This window comes from Carassius gibelio, chromosome A18, assembly GCF_023724105.1.
Source record: "Carassius gibelio isolate Cgi1373 ecotype wild population from Czech Republic chromosome A18, carGib1.2-hapl.c, whole genome shotgun sequence".
Taxonomy (NCBI): domain Eukaryota; kingdom Metazoa; phylum Chordata; class Actinopteri; order Cypriniformes; family Cyprinidae; genus Carassius; species Carassius gibelio.
In genome coordinates this window covers 23822795-23844107 of record NC_068388.1, presented here as the reverse complement: position 1 = coordinate 23844107, position 21313 = coordinate 23822795, and the positions used below count along the sequence as shown (strand labels likewise).

The 21313-nt window shown below is 41.7% G+C and overlaps 1 protein-coding gene across 1 annotated transcript in view; it reads left to right on the top strand.

Moving 5' to 3' along the window:
• The first annotated feature begins 10469 nt into the window (after positions 1-10469).
• Positions 10470-21313, top strand: part of LOC127934529 (delta and Notch-like epidermal growth factor-related receptor) — a 30908-nt gene continuing 20064 nt past the window's right edge. Inside the window, exon 1 of the mRNA XM_052531979.1 lies at positions 10470-10881. Coding sequence (XP_052387939.1) covers positions 10627-10881 — 255 coding nt within the window. The 5' untranslated portion in view covers positions 10470-10626. The remainder of the gene's footprint in view (positions 10882-21313) is intronic.

Genomic DNA, 21313 nt, shown 5'->3' with positions numbered 1-21313 from the left:
CGTCCTGAGCAGAGGAGAAAGGCTTTATAGAAGAGCTGGATTAGTGTCTCTGTCGATTAGTACGGCAGGGCCAGTGACGTCAGAGCAGTGAGTGGACTCAACGGTCTGGCACTCGCCAGGTGTGCACTTACTAGTCTGCATGGATCTAATATCAGCCTAATGCTGATTTAAGTTCAGAACTGGCTTTCTTACACATGTACTGTGTTATTTATTAAATGGAATTGCCCATCTCCCCAAATCTGAACAATTCTGGGAATTAAGTTGCATTTAGGAGGGAGGGCCTGGATATATATAGCTTGAGCTCAGTCATCTGTTCCTATACTCTCATGGTGATCAGATGAGTGGAGATGTGCAGAAGTCCAAAACAAACACTATTTAACTCACCTATTTTAAGACCCCACACCTTAACCTGGTTCCCTAACCTATGCAAAAATATCTATCTATCTGATTTTAAATTAATTCATTTATTTTTTTGAGATTTTCCTTTGAGAATTGACAGTTATTAGCAGTAATCAGACAATCTTGCTTTTAATCAGAAGTGCTATGTCACCTCCTTTACCACAGTTGGTGTGAAAAAAATAGCTGCAGGTGCAGATTTAATCAGGATTCAGTTTTAACACCATGATGAGCAGACTTAGACATTTTGCAGGCTTGCAAACTGCAATCACTATAAATGGCCTCATCATTTTTCTGGAGCTTTTCCTTTCTTTGAAGAAATGTAAATGGCATGTGAAGAATCACATTCTGGTTTTGTTACTGTATTTCTTGCACAGGCTACTTAGACTATATTAAGACTTATATTAAAGTAATATTGTTAAATATTACAATTTATAATGACCATTTTCGCTTTACACTATAATATTTTAAAGTAAAGGTAAGGCTGAATTTTTTTCAGAAATCATGCCTGTAGCCAGCAGTCCTCTGTAAATTTGTCATCTTCAAAAACAAAATTTGTTCTCTAAATGACTAACCTGCTGTTTAGACAGTCAGCAAGAATGTTTAGTGCGTGGTATGAAAATGAGTGGTTTTATGTGGGTTTATTACGTAGTTTATGAACTTCAAGTGAAGAGTGGGGTGCAGACGCTGCTTCCGCCGGTTTGCCAAATCCGGCTATTATAATTAGTGTCTTTGCACTTGTCTTTTCTTTTTACTGTGTCACTTTACAAATTCATTAGAGCAGGAAGTTTCAGTTTATTGTTAGCGATATCTTCATCTTATCTTACGTACAAAAGTTTTGAACTCATTGAACTCATTTATTTTTTTGGGGTTTTATTTGTTTTCATAGCAATATCTTGCAACATTGCAGAGTTGATAGTAATCAAAAAAGAGCCCACAGATGTTATTTCTGACAGGATGCTTAATTCGGCAATGCAAACGGACAAAAAAAACAAAAACAAAAAAACTATTCTGTCAGCAACAACATCAACGCTATCTTAGAGCAAGTAAGTTACGTCTATGACATTATTTCATATTGCAGCTAGATGGTATTGTAGTTAAATTTTCACAAAGTCATGCAAACAACATTCATAAGAGCACCAGACAAAGATATAATCTATATAACAATGGTTATTAATGAGAACTCTAACAGTAATACAGTAATACAATAGGCCTATGTAATGTTGAATGAACATTTAAAATCTGATAATATTACATCCCTAACCTAAAGTAATAATACAATATGATATAAGTTAACAATGCAAACACACACACACACACACACACACACACACACACATAATTCACAAACATTATATTATAGCACAATTATTAACCAAAACCAAGACCTAAATATATATATATATATATATATATATATATATATATATATATATATATATATATATATATATATATATACATATATATACACACACACACATATAAAATAATTAAAATTTAAACATTAAAATAACCCTACTCAAAAGTTTGGGAACCCTTGGTTCTTAGTACTGTGTTCTGTTACCTGATGATCCAGGACTGTCTTTCTGTTTTGTGATGGTTGTGCATGAGTCCCTTGTTTGTTCTGAACAGTTAAACTGAGCAGCGTTCTTCAGAAAAATCTTTAAGGTCCTGCAGATTCTTCAGTTTTCCAGCATCTTTGCATATTTGAACCCTTTCCAGCAGTGACTGTATGATTTTGAGATGCATCTTATCACACTGAGGACATTTGAGGGACTCAAACACAACTATTTAAAAAGATTCAAACATTCACTGATGCTCCAGAAGGAAACAAGATGCATTAAGAGCTGGGGGGTGAAAACTTTTGAACAGGATGAAGATGTCCAAATTTGTCTTATTTTGTTGAAATATAATTTTTTTCCATTTAGTTCTGCCCTTCGTAAGCAACAGAAGATACTTGTATGTTTCCCGGTACACAAATTAAGTACAATTTACCTTGATCTTCAAATTCCAAAAGTTTTCACCCCCCAGCTCTTAATGCATCTTGTTTCCTTCTGGAGCATCAGTGAATGTTTGAATCTTTTTAAATAGTTGTGTTTGAGTCCCTCAAATGTCCTCAGTGTGATAAGATGCATCTCAAAATCATAAAGTCACTGCTGGAGAGGGTTCAAATATGCAAAGATGCTGGAAAACTGAAGAATCTGCAGGACCTTAAAGATTTTTCTGAAGAACGCTGCTCAGTTTAACTGTTCAGAACAAACAAGGGACTCATGCACAATACATACATACATACATACATACATACATACATACATATATATATATATACACACACACACATATATATATATATATATATATATATATATATATATATATATATATATATATCTTGGTTTTGGTTAATAATTGTGCTATAATATAATGTTTGTGAATTATGTGTGTGTGTGTGTGTGTGTGTTTGCATTGTTAACTTATATCATATTGCATTATGAGTTTAGGGATGTAATATTATCAGATTTTAAATGTTCATATATATATATATCCTAATCTAATCCTTTGAACAGAAGGGTTTATTATAATCCTAATAATATGGCATACATTTGTTAACACATTTGATAAAATTAGCCTACATGAACATATTAACGCAGTATTGTCAAAATACAAATCCGTTTCCTGTTCACAGAGACAAACAGATATGGAAAAACATCTGAAATATTTTTGTACGGTTGAAAGACGTGTTCTTGTATGTTTGACTTTGCATATTCTGCCATTTATAATTTCAGCTGTTATTTGGAAAATGGAGAAACTGGATGATTAGTGAAGTCCAACAGAAATTGCCAAATTACTCCATCATTCAGATGTTAAGAAAATATTCTGGACAAGACGCCACTCATTGCTGCATCTGAAGGCCAGCCATCTTTCCATCGGTCATAATGGCCTTCATCCTGCTGCAAAAGCACATAAATCATTTCCTCTTTGAAGCGCCTTATAACTCGCTTTTGGCTCTTGTGTGTCAATATTATTTTTTATTCGATAGAAGTTGTAAAATAAAGCTTTTGTATGATATACTTTTCTAATATTCTCCGGAATGGAGCAAATTATGGTGTTCTGGAATCTGTGATCAGGAGGAGGCGCCATTGTCTATATATTGCCCTTGCTTAAACAAAATAAGTCTTTATGGGGCACTTCACCCAAAAATTAATATTCTTTCCAGAAACCCTTGTTTTATCAATCCAATTATTTATTCATGTATTTATTAATTTATTAATTTATTTATGCATGTTGTTTTATAAAAAATGTTTCAGTACTCGCATTCAATTCTAAACTGCATTCTAAACAGCTGTTCCTGCGGGTTTTTTTTTTTTTTTTTTTGAGATTTTGTAAACTGATTCTCACTTCTCTCTTTTATTAACTAACTATTAACTACTACTTTTGCCCCAATAAACACACTATAAAATAACAGCAAACCTAATTTACTGCTTATTAAAAGTTAAAGTATAAGTTTAGGCATGAGGTAGGATTTAGCAATCTAAAATATGGTCATGCAGAATAAGAAATTGATGTGTGCATTTTAAGTACTAATAAACAGCCAATATTCTTGCAATATGCATACTAATAAGCAACTACTAATAGAATAGTGAGAATGGGTCCTTAAAATAAAGTATTAGCCTACCACTTTTTTTTATGAACTGTTACGAGAAACGAGTTTTTTTCTGCTGAAGACTGCAGAGGTAAATAATAAGCTGCTTACCAACAGAAATGAGAATGAGATCCTTGTCAAGAAGTTGCCATGCGGTAGCTGTGATGTTATAATCATTTCTACTGCGTTGATATGCAGATAAATGGTGTTCTGTGAGGTTATTAGGGTGTCAATTAAGCCTGACCTTGAAATATGACTCTGTTCGCTATAATGCTGGAATGTTTTTCACTCATTTTATCATCCACGGGGTGGAAATCATGCATCCAACTGAGTCTGATCAGTTAGAATATTAATAACATACATCTCAACAAACCACACATATTGGCAGATTTTTTTTTTCATCAGTAGCAGTCAATAAGTGTTGTTATTTTTAATTTAAGCATTAAAATTAGTTTTGTTAATTGAAATGAAGGTGAATGTCAGATATTCATCACAGTCACTGCAGTCACCATCCCGGACAATTACCCATCACAGTCCCAATTACCCACACCTGTTCTCACCAACAACAATTGTTGGACCAATACCTCCATGGATCCACATCATTTCACTCCTGCTGAAGTTTTGGAGGGGCTTGTCAGCACTCTCCATCTTTCCTTGCTTCCTCCATCCAATCCTCCATGCCTCTGTAAGTCCCATGGCCATGCCTGCTTCATACACGCGAGACACAGCTGAGTGTGGTGGTTTCTTCCAACAAGTGGTGCTCTACATTGAGATGCAACAACAGAAGTTTACCACCGAATGAGCTAAGGTAGCATTTCTGATTTCTCTGCTTACCGTAGAGCACTACTGTGGGCAAAGGCCATATGGAACGCTAATAGTGCCATCATTAATTCATTCGATGCATTCATTAACCATTTCAAAGAAGCGTTTGTTCAGTCTACAGGAGTACTATCTGTGTTTGATCAGCTGCTGCATCAAGTTGCTACCTCTACAAATGAATACACTTTGTAGTTCAGAACGCTGGTTGACGGGTGGAATGAGGTAGCATTACTCCATGCCTACTGGCAGGCAGTGCTGGGCAAGCTACTTGGAAAATGTAGTGAGCTAAGCTACCAGTTACTCTACAGTAAACGAAGCTTCACTACACTGAAGCTACCCCCCTGGGAAATGTAGCAAGCTAAGCTACATCAACAGTAGCTTGCTACATCTAAGCTACTTTTAAAATTAAATGTTTATGTTGAACACGTTTTATTACAAGTCAGTGCTATCTCAGTGCTCAAAACTGTCAGTCAAACAGATAGGCAGGTGTAATTGTTTAGTTTAATAGTTTTTCGTGTTCCTTATCAATTTGGCAACAAAAACAATCAAAATACATGTAATTAACAATGTGCGCAGAAGTAAATGTATGCACCTGTTGCATGGGCATGCTTAATATACTGTAGGCCTTTGCAGAACAAAATGCAAGACCTCCAAAGACCTTTCTCTGTTATCTCGGTCAGTGTCATGTACTTGTCGAGGTATGGCCACGGCGACTCACTCCTTGGGATTAACTCTTCTCCGACCTCATCCTATGCCATCATTTCATCAAATAATTTTTTTGCGTGACTGGCCAAGTAGTGGTACCATCCGGAGCAGAAGGTGGTGGTAATGCATCATAAAGATGGTTGGTTGCTGTCCACCGTAAACATGAACAAGATGAAGTAGCGCTGTCGCGTCACTACTGATCCAGGATCAGCGATCTTAGCAGTTGTATTTCCCGATTTGAGTTTGAGCTTCAGAAATGCTTGTGAAAATGTAGCTTGTGTGGAAGCTACCGCACTACTTGGTAAAAAAAGAGCTTCGCTACTGAAAAGCTATTTGATTCACAAAGCAGTGAAGCTACGACCAAGCTACTGAGAAATGTAGTTAAACTAGTAGCTTCACTGCTTGTAGCGACGCTACTGCCCAACACTGCCAGCAGGGGTTGGATCCCCATACTCAAGCCCAAATAACTATATATGATCCAGTCACTGAAGCCGTCCTGTTTGTCATGCCCTGTGGGAATCATGACCTGTGGGAAGACCAGTACCAGTGCCGATGCAAATTGATTCAAATAGACCCAGTAATTTCCTCTCTTTCAACACTGTCAGTTCAACTACTTACCCCCGTCTTTTCCATTACAGTCCCTGCCGTCGTCGACTTGGGCAATTTCATATCCCAGAACCTATGAAGTCGTCTTCATCTGCCCCCGGAAACCGTTACGAAAGTGGGTTGGTGAAGTTCAGAGCACCACCACTGAAGCTCAGAATTGGTAATTTCCTCAAGGAGGATGTCACCTGGGGCCGCTGTGGCCTAATGGTTAGAGAGCTGGACTAGTTACCAGAAAGTCACCGGTTTGATTCTTGGTGATGGCAGGAGTTGTGGGTGGGAGGGAGTGAATAAACAGCGCTCTCTTCCACCCTCAATACCCACGGCTGAAGTGCCCTTGGGCAAGGCACTGAACCCCCAGTTGCTCCCTGGGTGCTGGATATATAGCTGCCCACTGCTCTGGGTGTGTGTTCAAGGTGTGTTCACTTCTCACTGCTGTGTGTGTGCTCTTGGATGGGTTATATGCAGAGCACCAATTCTGAGTATGGGTTACCATACTTGGCAAATATCACGACTTTCACTTTCATCACCTTTTGGTACTGGAGGGACCCACAGTTGACATCATTCTGGGACACCCCTGGCTGGTTCTCCATTCTCCAGAGATCAGATAGGACTGGTGTGAGATAACTTGCTTGGAGCGAGCACTGTCATCGTAACGGTCTCATGTCTCTGCCTACTCCACTCCTAAGACCCAGTTCAGTTCAAGATGCATCGACCCTCATTAAATGCCTTGAGCCTCAAGAGCAGGTCACTGTCCCAGCTGATTATAGAGCATTCCAGGATGTTTTCAGTAAGCAGGCAGCCACTCAAATTCCACCTCATGGAACTGTGCCATCGACTCACCAAGGGTAGAGTTTATCTATGGAGGAATACATCAAGGAGTCTCTCAACCAAGGATACATCCGACCTTCCACCTCCCCAGTGGCTTTAAGCTTCTTCATGAGTAAGAAGAAACAGGAGGCTTACGGAAAAGCATTGACTATAGAGCTCTGAACTCCCAGATGGTAAAGTTTCTTTATTTCCTTCCTCTGGTCCTGACAGCCTTCAAGGAACTCAATGGGGCCTGCATATTCTCCAAGCTGGACCCCTGTAGTGCATACAACCTTGTTCGAATCTGAGAAGGCCGTGAGTGGAAGATGGTCTTCATCACACCATCTGGCCATTATGACTTCCTTGTCATGGTGTATGGGCTAGCCAATGCCCAGTCTGTCTTACAGGGGTTCATGAACGAGGTGTTTCAGGAGTTTCTCCACTGCTTTGTGATTGTGACCCTGTGACCCCACCATGCAGTTCCTAGGATACATCGTCAGCCAGGATGGGATTTAGATGGACCTGGGGAAGGTAGATGCAGTCAAGGAGTTGCCCCTTCCCCAGTCTGTGAAACAGCTCCAGAGATTTCTATAATTTTCTAAATATATTCGATTTATCAAGGATTTCAGTCTCCTCAAAGCCATGTTAACTTCCATGCTCCGAGAAAATCCCAAGACTCTGTGCTGGACCACCAGAGCCCACAAAGCCTTCAAGAAACTAAAGTGAGCTTTAAGGGCGGCCCCAATCTTGCACCATCCTGACCCGAATGTACCCTTCATGGTGAAAGTGGATGCCTCCACCACCGGTGTCAAGCTCGTGCTGTCTCGGCACATGGTGAGCCTCCTCATCTCCAGCCTTGCTCTTACTACTCTAAGAAACTTACCACAGCGGAGCAGAACTACGATATTGGCAACCAAGAACTACTGGAAAATAAACTCGCCAAGGAAGAGTGGCGTCATTGGCTGGAGGGAGCTAATCATTCTTTTACCATAATCAATGATCACAAGAATCTCCAGTACCTCAGAGACACCAAAAGGTTCAACCCCTATCAAGCTTACTGGGCTTTGTTCTTCATTAAGTTCCAGTTAACGATCCAGGAAATCATAACAGAAAGGTTGATGCCCTCTCACACATGCATACCCCTGACTTACTAACTGATACAGAACCCATTCTCCCTCCAGCCCTGATCGTTAGCCCCATTCAGTGGAACATGGATGACAACATCCGGGCCACCACTTTCACCGAACCTGCTCTGCTGGGAGGCCCAGAGGGGGAAAATATATGTGCCCACTTCCCAATGTCAGTCCTTTCTGGGCTCAGTTCACAATGTACAGGGCTCTGGACATCCAGGCAGCCAACAGATCCTCTTGCTCCTCCAAGCTAGTTACTAGTGGCCTAGTATGTTCTGTGATGTCATCAGGTATGTCCTCAGTTGCTCATCTGCACCATGCCTAAAACACCTCGACATCACCAAGTAGGCAAGCTCATGCCCCTACTGATCCGACAACGATCCTGTCCCACATTGGAGTTGATTTTGTGACTGAATTTCCTAACTCTGAAGGGAATACCTGTGTCCTGGTAGTTGTAGACCATTTTTCTAAGGCCTCCAACTTAATACCCTCAAAGGATTACCAAGCACTCTCCAAACTGCTAGAATCTATTCACACATGTCTTCAGAAATTTTGGAATTCCATAGATGTCTCTGACAGAGGGCCCCAATTAATTTCCCACAAATGGCCAGATTGAGTGGAAGATCCAGGAACTCGGACATTACCACCGGGCATATTGTCACAATGACCAACAGAGATGAGGCCGCTACCTCCCTTGGGCCGAGTATGTACATAATTCCCTGTGACCAAACACCACCAGCCTCACGCCATTCCAGTGCATACTCTGCTATCAGCTGCCACTCATCCCCTGGACAGGAGAGCTGTCAGAGGTTCCAGCTGTAGATCACTGGTTCAGGGTGAGTGAGAGAGTGTGGGACTTCGCTCACATCCAACTCCAACATGTAGTGTGGAGCCAGAAGACATTTGCAGATGCTCGCCATACTTCCACTCCAACATATTATCCAGGAGATCAAGTATGGCTGTCCATCCGAGATCTGCTCCTCCCCCAGCCTGTAAGAAGCTGAGTCCCCAATACATTGGTCCGTTTCCAATACAGAGGTAGATCAACAAGGTCTCCTACGAACTCAAACTCCCATCCAGGTACAGAATTCACCCTGCTTTCAATGTTTATCTTCTTAAACCTCACTCTCCCTCTGCCCCAGGTCCCACCGAATCTCACGAACCTCTTCCTCCAGAAATCCTGGAACAACCATCTATCAACCTGGTCCAAGACATCCTGAACTCGCGGCGATGAGGCAGTCAACTAGAATACTTGACCGGCTGGGATGGTTACGGACCTGAGGAACGTTCTTGGGTGGCCAGAGACAACATTCTGGACCTTTTGCTGCAAGAAGATTTCCACCACACTAACCAATTGTCCCACACCCAGAGGCTGTGGCTGCCCCTTCACTGCTTGAGGGCGTCAGGAGATGTCGCTGGGGGAGGGGGTAATGTCTGTGATGAATCCCTGTCACTCCAGTCACCATCCAGGACAATTACCCAAATTCGGTCACCTGAGTACTGATTACCCGCACCTATTTTCACCAATCAAGTCGCGCTTCATATGCACACTCTTACCAGTTATTCACTGTCTGGTCTACCGTTCACATCATTGGACTGTTCTGGACTCCCTGAGTGATACTCCCAAAGAAAGACTTGCCTGTTGTATCTTCCTGCGATTCTCCAACGACTCTGCTGATCCTGTTTAGCACACCTATAAAATCTGTAAAATGATTGATTTTAGTTTTTAATGTTTTATTTTAAATATATTTAGACAAAATGGTAACACCATACAATAAGGTCCCAATAGTTAACATTATTGAATGCATTATCTAATGTTAACTAACAATTTGTTACAGTATTTATTAATCTTTGTTAACATTGTTAAACTGTTAATTTTTAGTTTGTTACATTAGGTCCAGCAAATAATAACAATAAAATGAACCGTAACTAAGAATGGTAAATGCTTTAGTAGTAGTTTTTTTTTTTTTTTTTTTTATTATATTCCATATTCTAGATCCCTTGACCCTGCTTAACACCTAACAACTACCTTACAGAGCAGAGAATTTGGAGTTTATTGAGGGAAAACTCTTTTTTTAATAGAGAACATGTGCTCCTTAATCTGCCCTCAAGTGTAACCATCAAGATAATGTAGAGTTTTAATATATGCCGTTTATTGTTATCAGCCATGAGATGGAGATAATTATTGAGAATCCAGTGAGAAATGATCAGTGATGAGACATGTAATGTGTAGGTGTCTGACTGTTGTTGCAGAGCTTCAGCTCCACTGACACAGCAGAAACACACTGAGAGAGAGAGGAGGAGCATGTGTCGTCACCTGCTGTCACTCCCCTCCACTCCTCTCTCTCTCCCATCCTCAAATACACTCAGACCTTCCAGTCCAGCAAACCGCCTCTATCTCTCTCTCTATCTCTCTCTCACACACACAGCTGCAAACGAACGACTGTAATCCACTGTTCTGCTCTCACACCAGCATATCCAAAGCAGGAGCAAAGAGAACAAAATCCTGCCGCTCTCATGCAGGGCTACATTATTCCTCTCCTCCTCGTCCTCAGAGTGAGAGATGGAATCGGGACACCTCTGACATCGAGCCTCGTCCCTACTGAGGCCCCCAGCGGGCCTCCGGACCCCTGCGAGGGCAGACCTTGCCTGAATGGGGGCATCTGTAGTCGTGTGGGAGAGATGGAGGAGAGTCCGAGCACACAGATGCAGGCTGACTTCTGGGCTTATACGTGCATCTGCGGCCAGGGCTTCACTGGACAGAACTGTGAGGTGAGATCATGCGTGGTTGTGAGCGAATCCATTGCGCTTCTTTGGAGACTGGGCATATTGTGTGAGATGTGCTGGTGTGAATAAACAATCATAATCATGTTTCTGCCAAAGATCTGTAGGAGCTCATGTGCTGTTGGTAAGATGTGAAGGAGAGTGCTGCGTTGCTGTGGCAACAGATAGAAGAAGAGGAAAGGTGGCTCTGACTGTGTGTGAGCAAGTATTTAAGAGGAAAAGATCGTAGCATGAATGTATGTCTTGCAGTTAGATATGGTCTACAGTGTATTTATAAAGGAAGCAAAAATAATTCTCCGTATGTCACTTTTTTATTCATTTTGCTAGTATGCAGCGTTGACCTCCTTGCATGTGTTCTGTTTTATAACAAATCACTATGGGACACTGAGGCTTCCTGTGATGGGTGATGCAAGCTTTGTTTGAACCTCTAGTCAGGTGCATTGTGGTGCAGTGATGGTCAAATCAGTAACTAAATAAATAAATAAAACACTCACTTAATATATTCCTTGTTTTCCAGGAAAAATCTATACTATTTAAACAGTAAATATTTATGTTAAGATAATACTAAACATAATAAAAATGATTTACTTGCAGATTTGTTTTCAGACAATATATTTTTAAATTATCATATTGGGTAAGATTCCTCTTTTTGAAATAATAATATATATATATATATATATATATATATATATATATATACATATATATATATATATATATATAAATTACTTTTTTATATAGTTTTATATTTTTAAAAAATCAATAAGATATTTTAAATCCCTATATTTATTATTATTATTATTATTATTATTATTATGAAGTAAATTAAACTTGTATTGGATTATAAAGAAAATGTAACTTGTAACAGTATGCTGTAATAATATACTTGTTTTAATGAAGTTTATATATATATATATATATATATATATATATATATATATATATATATATATATATATACATATATGAAGATAAATACATTCTCTCTCTCTTTCTCTCTCTCTCTATCGATAGATAAAATATATATAAAAAACGTAATATTATTTTATTCTTAAAATTATTTTAACTTGAAAAAAAAATCTAATTCAAATTCTTTACAAAAACAATATTTTGCAGTTCATGCTCATAGATGAGGTTAAATGCTCACAGGGAAAGGGTGACAGCCTTTGTTTTAAGGTATTATTCTCAGATTTGTTGTTTATTGGCTGTACACACACATCAGTGTTAAAACGCTAATGGGAACAAAGCCTGAATGTGAGTAGCACAGCTTAACTCAATTAGGGCTTCGGACCTAAATCACACCAAAGCTTTGCTGGATTCAGAACAGATCCACAGAAGTGCCGTCTCACTGTGTACGCATGCATATTCACTGGACAACAGGTGGCACTCATGAAGTTATGAAATTGTGTGCAGTTTCATCTCATTGGTGTTTGCGTGCCGTTCTCGTCTTCGTCAACTCTCAAGTGTGAAGATGCATCTTTCTGCATGGCGAGACCTGTCCTTTCCTCAACCTTATTTAAAGCTTGCGTCTAAACCTGTGTCCTGTAACGTCATACTGCTCATTTACATCTCCCCTGATGCAGCCAGAAAGGATGCTACTGCATTATTGGTTTATGCACTGACAAGATTCACCATGATTGGTCATAGAGGTTTGCAGTCATTGTGATGTCACTCTGTGTTTCATTTCCCCAGGCAAGGCTGCAGGCTGGAGACAGCCATTTTTCCAAACTGCATTAACCTGCTCCTGAGGTGACTGGATGTATACAATGTAGAATTACATATTTGAGACTTTTTATGAAATTACTTTTTGGAAACACAGAGGAAGAGATTGCCATTTTGCCCTTGAGAAGCTGCCCTTAACCTCTTAACCAGCATCTGACGTAAAGTGATTGTGTATGAGTCACCTGTCTGTCCTTTCTGAGAACTTGTGTTTAAAAGGACAAGAACAAGGATTTATGTGTTTTTGGATGTGCACAGTCACTTATTTATTACAGAAACAGGATGCATACAACCGTAGATCTGTTTTCTGGCCATACAGTATCATCAGGGATGCTTATTTTAAGGGTCGTCGTGTTTTTCTTTTCTCCTCTTTGGTCTTTTGGCTTTGATTCCAGCTTGTTAAGCAGCCATGGAGAATTCATTAATATTAACGAGATGAGCTTGACTGACCATTGTTTCTCCAAAGCTTTCATCTTTGAAAAGATTCAAATATAGGTACATGAGCTGTATGTAGACTTGTCTGCCTAATTAAAGTAGGGATTTAAGGGTGGTAGAATAAATAAATAAAATGAGAATTGAAGGGGTGAAAGGATAGATGGATATTTTGGAGGACATCAAATGCTCAGTGAGGTCGATAGAGCCGGACATTCAGGAGAACATAGAGCGGAAAGAGCAATAAATATGGAGGATATAAATGTTGGTACAAACCTGCAAGACTTTATTTCTTTTGTCAAACAAAAACGGAGATATTCACCAGATATTAATGTCCACGCTGCTCTTTTCCATTTAAAGTCAATAAAACTCGTACAGAAATGTCAAGATCTCAAGATGTAAACTCGCAATTGCAAGAAAAAAATGTGTACAACTGTAAAGCTTTTCATTTCAGGTAAACAATCGCTTTAACTTCATTCTCTTGCTTCTCACTTCCTAGTGTCACATTTACATAGAATCATTTTATCCAATTGTTAAACATGAGTAGTTTCCAGAAAAATCCTATTAAACGAATGCCAAGTCTAATTCAACAGAATTCGGTGTAGATCCAACAAACATACAGTACCAGTCGATGTACTTCACATTCTAAGAGCTTCAGGAAAAGTGGCTTTTTTTCTATAATGATGTTAAACGGGGAACTCTGATCTTGCCTATTTAGTCTTGCCTCGTGTAGAAACACAAATAAGTCAATTTTTCCAAATAATCTGTATTTCAGCAGCTCTTCTACACTAATATGGCCATTTAGCTGGATAATTGGTAGCTCCCTTTCAGAACGTGCTGCATTAATAAATGTCACTGCCAGTGATCTCTGGCTTTAAGTGCATGTACGTATGTTATTATGTAGCCATGACATTGAATAAAATTTTATTCTGCATTAAATCCCCAGATAAAAATGTTTCCACTTCTGCATCAGATAGCACTAATGAGAACTAATAACCTTTAACGCAAGTAAACATGAATACTTTTTGGCCCACGCTGCTGTAAACAATGTTTTTCTGATGCAACTCCAAGTATTTGTTTTTCTCTATTTACTGTGTCCTCTTTCTGCAGGCTGGTTAATATTCATTCAGGCCATCCTCTGATGTTTAGTGGCTATGAGCCAATCACACTTTCATTTCCATTTCATACCTGGCCTTTGATGATATTCATACTGTATGAGTGCGAACATTTCTTGAAAGACACTTTCATAAATGAAAACTTCGTTTTCTCAAAGAAAAATGGGGAATTCATTAATTCATAATAATTATATAAATGAAAGGTGAGGGATGAACTGTCATACACACCCTCTCTCACTTTCTCTATTTATAGTCAGATGGCAGTGGGTTTCAAGTGTATGTATGTGTGTTAGAAAAATTGTGTTCCTTCTGTGCTCTTTCCACAAATATGTGCACATAGACAAATTGTTCTTTTTGAGTGGATTTGTGACTATGCTTTTGAGAAAGTACCATGTTGTCCAGGTCAACAGGAATGGCACAAATACAGAATTACCTGCATAAACAACGACAGTGTCACATGTGTACACAGACCTGGGATCAAATGATAACCGAACCTGATATTTAAAGATATTTTTGTGATTACACTGCTTTGAAAACTTTGGTTCCTCTTCGGGAACTCGAGCTGCGTCGAGCGCTTTTGGGGAACGCCTTTGGCAAGAACAACTCTGAATATCATGTGCAATCAGTCCAATGGAAGAGCGTGGTGTCACGGGCGGGGTCACGCAGCGACCAGGAAGCTATAAAGGCACCTGCCACACAGCTGACTTCAGCTTCGCGTCTTTCAGCCAGCGCTCTGTGTGTGCATGTCTAAAGTCTGTCTTGTGAGTCTTATTTATTGTTGTCTGTCCCAATAAACAACATAATGCCTAAGAGCAAAGCAAAGACATGACAGTTGAAGGGCGATTCCAGATCGCGCTATGGATTGTTTGTTCCTCCCTGCCCTGGTACATCACGGGTGGGGATACAAACAGTCTATGCGTGGTTTGCCTGGGATCGAAGCACGCTGAGTCGGCTCTCGAGGGAGGTGACTGCCCGGCCGTTGTGTACGCTTCGATCCCGTAGGGCTCTCTTCGAGGAGGGAGCCTTCGCCAGCATTCCTTGTGATACCGGTCCCGTTTTCGCCGAGGCGTTCGTTGGGTTCGCAGGTCGATCTTTTGGAGGGAATGGAGACGGGCACGTCCTTATCTCCTACCTTACCCATCAGATCTGCCCGGTTCCGGGGTTCGGAAGCCCGAGCTTCGGTTCTCCCCCCCCCCCCCCGAGCATCGGGCTTGACGCTCCGCCTTTCTTTCTCCAAGGAGATTGATACGGAGGGCATCGGCGAGCTTTTAGTTGCACAAACATAAAGTTGCATAAGCATATACAATAAACAGTGTTATGCCTAACATTATACAAGCAGCTAATTTAGTCTCCGAGGGGATTAATATTGTTTGTGTGATTAATTATTCACGCGATGAGGCAACGCGTGTATTACATAATTTTCACCGCTTGTCTGGTTGTTTAAACTCCATTTAAAAAAGGAGGAGTTAGTTCTATCACTTCAATGTGTACCTTGTCACAATCTAGACCGTGTTTACTTGTCTGATTGTTTTGATTTCATTAAATTCTAAGAAATTTAATAACTGAGAAGTTAATATATCACTTCAGTGTGTATTATATCACAATCCAGACCGTGTTTACTTGTCTGATTGTTTGATTGTTTAAAAATTCTAAGAAATATAATGACTTTGAGAAGTCAGCACTTCAATGTGTACTTTATCTCAATCTAGACCGTGTTTACTTGTCTGATTGCTGAATTTCATTAGATTCTGAGGAATCTAATGACTGTTATCTAACTTCAAGAAGTTCAATATATCACTTCAATGTGAATTGTAACACAATCCAGACCGTGTTTACTTGTCTGATTGTTTGATTGCATTAAATTCTGAGGAATATAATGACAGTTATTGAACATGTGAAGTTAGATGTACTGGAGTGACTGCTGGGCGGGGGCAGCCCCTCCATGTACAGACAGAGCAACGCTCTGGGCCAGCGACTTCTCAGCCTAATCCCCATCTGATGTCAGGCTGGGAGGTTCACGGCCAGGAAGTCATGACGCATTTCAGTCACGACTACAGAGGGCGGCCCCTACTGGGGTAGAGCGGTGTCCACCTCATTATACGGTGCCCGTCTCACCTCAGTGCCCTAGGGAGGTGGGTCTGCCAACCCTGCCAGAGTTTCAGGGTGCAGCCGCTTCCAGCGAGCACTGCTCTCAGTTATTTCCGCCCGTGAGCGTAGCGGAGCTGAGGCGCTCGCCGCCCCTTCAGGGGCCTCTTACACCAGAGGTCAGTCTCGAGGGACTGATTCCCTTAGTACATCAGTTAGCAGCGTGAAAACTACTGCCAAATGTATCTCAATGGGTCCTGCACACGGTAGAAAGAGGCTATCGCATTCAGTTCGGCCATCCACCACTGACATTCAATGGGGTTACACCGACAGTAGTCGGCCCCCAGCAGGCTCTGGTGATGGAACAAGAAATGAATACCCTATTAAGGAAGGCGGCCATCGAGGTGGTCCCTCCTCTAGACAGGGAATCCGGGTTTTACAGCCGGTATTTCATCGTTCCAAAGAAGGATGGGGGGGTTGCATCCGATCTTAGACTTACGTCATCTAAACCTCTCAGTTATGTCACTGAAGTTCAAAATGCTCACTGTCAAACAGGATGTAGCTCAAATCAGATCCGAGGACTGGTTTGTCGCAATAGATCTCAAAGACGCATACTTCCAAATAACCATCCTTCCACAACACAGGAAGTCTCTGAGGTTTGCTTTCAGGGGCAAAGCCTACCAATATCGAGTACTTCCCTTCGGCCTTGCACTCTCACCCCGCACGTTCACGAAATGTGTAGATGCGGCTCTGGTATCCCTCCCTATGCAGGGCATCCGCATTCTAAATTATATCGACGATTGGTTGATTCTAGCTCAATCAGAGCAGATGGCGGTTCGACATCGAGGTGTCGTTCTCGCCCATATGGGGGAGCGGGGTTTGAGACTGAATGCCAAAAAGAGTGTACTTTCTCCAGTTCAGAGAACCACCTATCTAGGTGTATTATTGGATTCGGCCACGATGCAGGCACGTATGTCTCCTGCTCGGATCGAGTCGATCCTCACATCAGTCAAGAGAGTCAAAGAAGGCCAGTCACTCACTGTCCAGCAGTTTCAGAGACTGTTAGGGCTCATGGCAGCTGCGTCCAACGTGATACCTTTTGGCCTCCTGCACATGAGGCCCCTACAGTGGTGGCTCAAGACCAAGGGGTTTTCCCCGAGGGGAAATCTTTTCCGAACTATTCAGGTCACGCGGCGATGCCTTCGTGCCTTAGACATATGGAAGAAACCTTGGTTCTTGAATCAGGGCCCGGTGTTGGGAGCTCTTGGTCGCCGTGTAACGCCAGCGACAGACGCGTCCCTCACCGGTTGGGGTGCGGTCATGAGTGGCCACCCTGCCCGCGGTCTGTGGATCGGTCGCCATCTGACATGGCATACCAGTTGTCTAAAGATGCTAGCTGTGCATCGAGCATTGAAATACTTCCTCCCAGACCTGAGAGGTCACCATGTGTTGGTGCGCACCGACAACACATTAGCGATCTCTTATATCAGTCACCAAAGAGATCGGTATTCGTGCCCCTTGTACAAGCTGGCACACCAGATCCTTCTGTGGTCCCAGGACAAACTCCTCTCGTTCGGAGCAGTGTATATTCCTGGGAGATTGACTGTGGGAGCAGACATACTGTCGAGACAGGGGCCGAGACCCGGGGGCTTCACTCCAAGGTGGTGAAGTAGATATGGAGAGTTATTTGGGCCTCTTTGCGACTCAAGAGATATCGCAATGTCCCCTCTGTTTCTCTCTTGTTCATCCAGCTCCTCTGGGACTGGACGCTATGGTACAGACCTGGCCGAGGCTTCGTCTGTATGCTTTTCCCCCTATCGCTCTGCTCCCGGGAGTTCTGGCGAGAGTACGCCGGGACGGGGTCCGTCTTCTATTAGTAGCCCCATTCTGGCCGGGCCCAGTATGGCTCGCAGATCTGATCTCTCTCCTAGACGGCTCTCCATGGGTGATTCCGATCAGGACAGATCTGCTCTCTCAGGCGTGGGGCAAAATATTCACCCTCGCCCGTAGTTGTGGAAGTTGTCTGTGTAGCCCCTGAGGCGGCACAGCTCATAGCTTCCGGTCTCCCAACCGAGGTTGTTGAGACCCCCACACTCCAATCCAGAGCTCCCTCTACGAGGAAACTGTACGCCCTGAGGTTGAAACCCTTCTCCTCATGGTGCAGAGACCGCCAGCTTTACCCTGTTAACTGCCCAGTTGGTACAGTTCTGGAGTTTCTCCAAGCTAAATTGTATGTGTCCAGTTCGAGGCCTTTCTAGCAGGTGTGTCCCTCTTGGACATCTGCAACGCTGCAGGGTGGTCCACGCCCTCTACATTCGCCAGATTTTACAATCTTGATATGCAAGCCGCTCCTGGCTCTTCTGTTCTCTCGCCTTAGCTGTGCTCTTCGGATACACACTAGGCAGGGGTTTGGTAGTCTGGTAGTGTTGGCACATCGTTCCCCAAAAGCGCTCGACGCAGCTCGAGTTCCCGAAGAGGAACGTCCCTAGGTTACGTATGTAACCCTAGTTCCTCGAGGGAATGAGACGCTGCGTCGCAGAGCCATACTCCCGGCACCCCTGCCTGCGCTTGCTTCCCTACTCAAAGCTGAAGTCAGCTGTGTGGCAGGTGCCTTTATAGCTTCCTGGTCGCTGCGTCACCCCGCCCGTGACGCCACGCTCTTCCATTGGACTGATTGCACACGATATTCAGAGTTGTTCTTGCCAAAGGCGTTCCCCAAAAGCGCTCGATGCAGCATCTCGTTCCCTCAAGAAACTAGGGTTACATACGTAACCTAGGGACGATCTATGCCACACATAAACAATAAATTTGTGTCACACCATTTTCATTCTAGTATGCAAGATGAAATCCTAAATATATATTTAAACTATAAAAATGCCTGAAAAAGTGTAAAAATGTCCTAAACGTAATTTATAATAAACAATTTTTTAACAGTAATCTAAGTGAAAAGATACATATAGATAGATAGATAAATAGATAGATAAAATATATATATATATATACACATTATATATATATATATATATATATATATATATATATATATATATATATATATATATATATATATATATATATATATATATATACATATATATATATATACATATACATATACATATATGTATATATATATCATAGAAATGTGCAGAATCATCTCGGGTTACTTGACTGTTACCCTGTTCCTGAAAAAGTGGGAGCGAGATGCTATTGAGAACGTTCTGCATGTGCATGTGTGTCAAACACGCCAAAGTTTGGCTTAAATAACCCCGGTTAGGTGATGCCATTCGATTGCGAACACCTGAAGGTTATAAATAGGTATAAATAGGTTGTAAATAGGCCAAATGCTGCGAACAGCACACCTTCTTTGTTATCTTTATTTTATAAATGCACAAAGTTTTGTTGTGATTATGTCTGTATAAAAAAAAGTAGACCCTTTACAGATTCAATTTATGTATTGCTCTTATCTGTACGATCAAAACTGAAAGTGTAATTTAAGTTATTTTCAAGGTTATCAGGAGAAAATGCTTCATAACTAGTATACGCATGAATCGACTCCAGAGGGTTAAAGATGCAACCCCCTGGTTGAATGAGCCCGAACACCTAGAGGTGAAGCCACTCACCGGTTATGGCTCCCACGGCATAAAAAAAGCTACTCCGACTTATGCCACTGGCAAGTGTGGTGGACGTAAACCTGAAGAGCACGTACTGGACACAGTAAGTGAAGTCTTTCCTGCTCCTGTGTCATGAATGGCAGAGGACAGAAGGCTTCGAGAAAAACCAAATGTATGGTCGAGAAAGGAACTTTCAGAAGATAATTAGGATAAGGATGCAAAATAACTTTGACACGCCCAGGGGCAAAATCTAAATAGGATGGCAGGACTGACAAAGCCTGTAAATCCCCAATATTATTTTATAGAAGTAATGGCCATAAGAAAAACATATTTAGAGTCAGAAGCCTGGCAGGCACTGTTTCTAATGGTTCGAAAGGGCTGCCAGCCAGGCCCTAGCGCACTACAGCTAAATCCCATGAAGGTTACCGTAGCTCTAGCGCTTAGAATAGTCTCTTTTACATTAGCTGGAAGGCCTGCATCTCTTAGTTGGTCCCCCTCAGGGGCCAGACATGGAGGTTCTAGAGCTCGGGCCGGGGATGAAACGTCTGTCGTTAGCATCTTGCGATGACAACACGGACCTAGAGTGGGACCCAAAGTCAGAAACCGGGGTGTGAACCAATCTATTTGCCTCTGGGGATTGGACCTTGGATTAAATCCCCTGGCTCTGAGCCACAACTGAACAATCTCATGTGCAGGAAGCCCAAAGGTATCACCGTGGATGCAGCTGCCATGAGACCTAGAACTCTCTGAAAGTGATGAACAGTGACTTTCTGGCCTAGCTTGATGTTCTTTGGGGTAGTTAGAATGGATTCAACTTGTGCAGTTGGAATCTCATACCACCCCAAAATACATTGTACTCTGAGCAGGAGAGCAAATGTTTTTCTTTGAGTTGAGTCTCAGCCTAAGAGATTCGAGATGAGCTAGGACGACATCCCGATGTCGAATTGCAAGCTCTTGAAACTAGCCAGTTGTCTATGTAATTTAAAATGCGGATGAAGTGGAGTCATAGAGGAGCCAGAGCTGCATCCATGCATTTCGTGTATGTGTGGGTTAACAAGGCTAGGCTGAACAGAAGAACCAAATACTGGTAAGCTTCACCCCCGAAAGCGAACCTCAGGAACTTCCTGTGTTGTTGCAATATTTCTATATGAAAATATGTGTCCTTCAGATTGATCGTCACAAACCAGTCCTCCTCATCTTGATTGTTAGCTTCTTGTAGTTGTGTGTTCTGGGGTAGCGGTTCAACCCATGAAGATATAAAATTGGATGCAGCCCCCCATCTTTCTTGGGAAGCAATAAATACTGACTGTCTGGAAGGGGAACATGTTCTATGGGCCCTTTGACAAGCAGGGTCTGCAATTCATGTGTCAACAGATGAGCATGTTCTGGTTTCACGGAAATGGAGATCACACTGTTGAAACGCGGAGGACAATATGCAAACTGAATCCTGTAGCC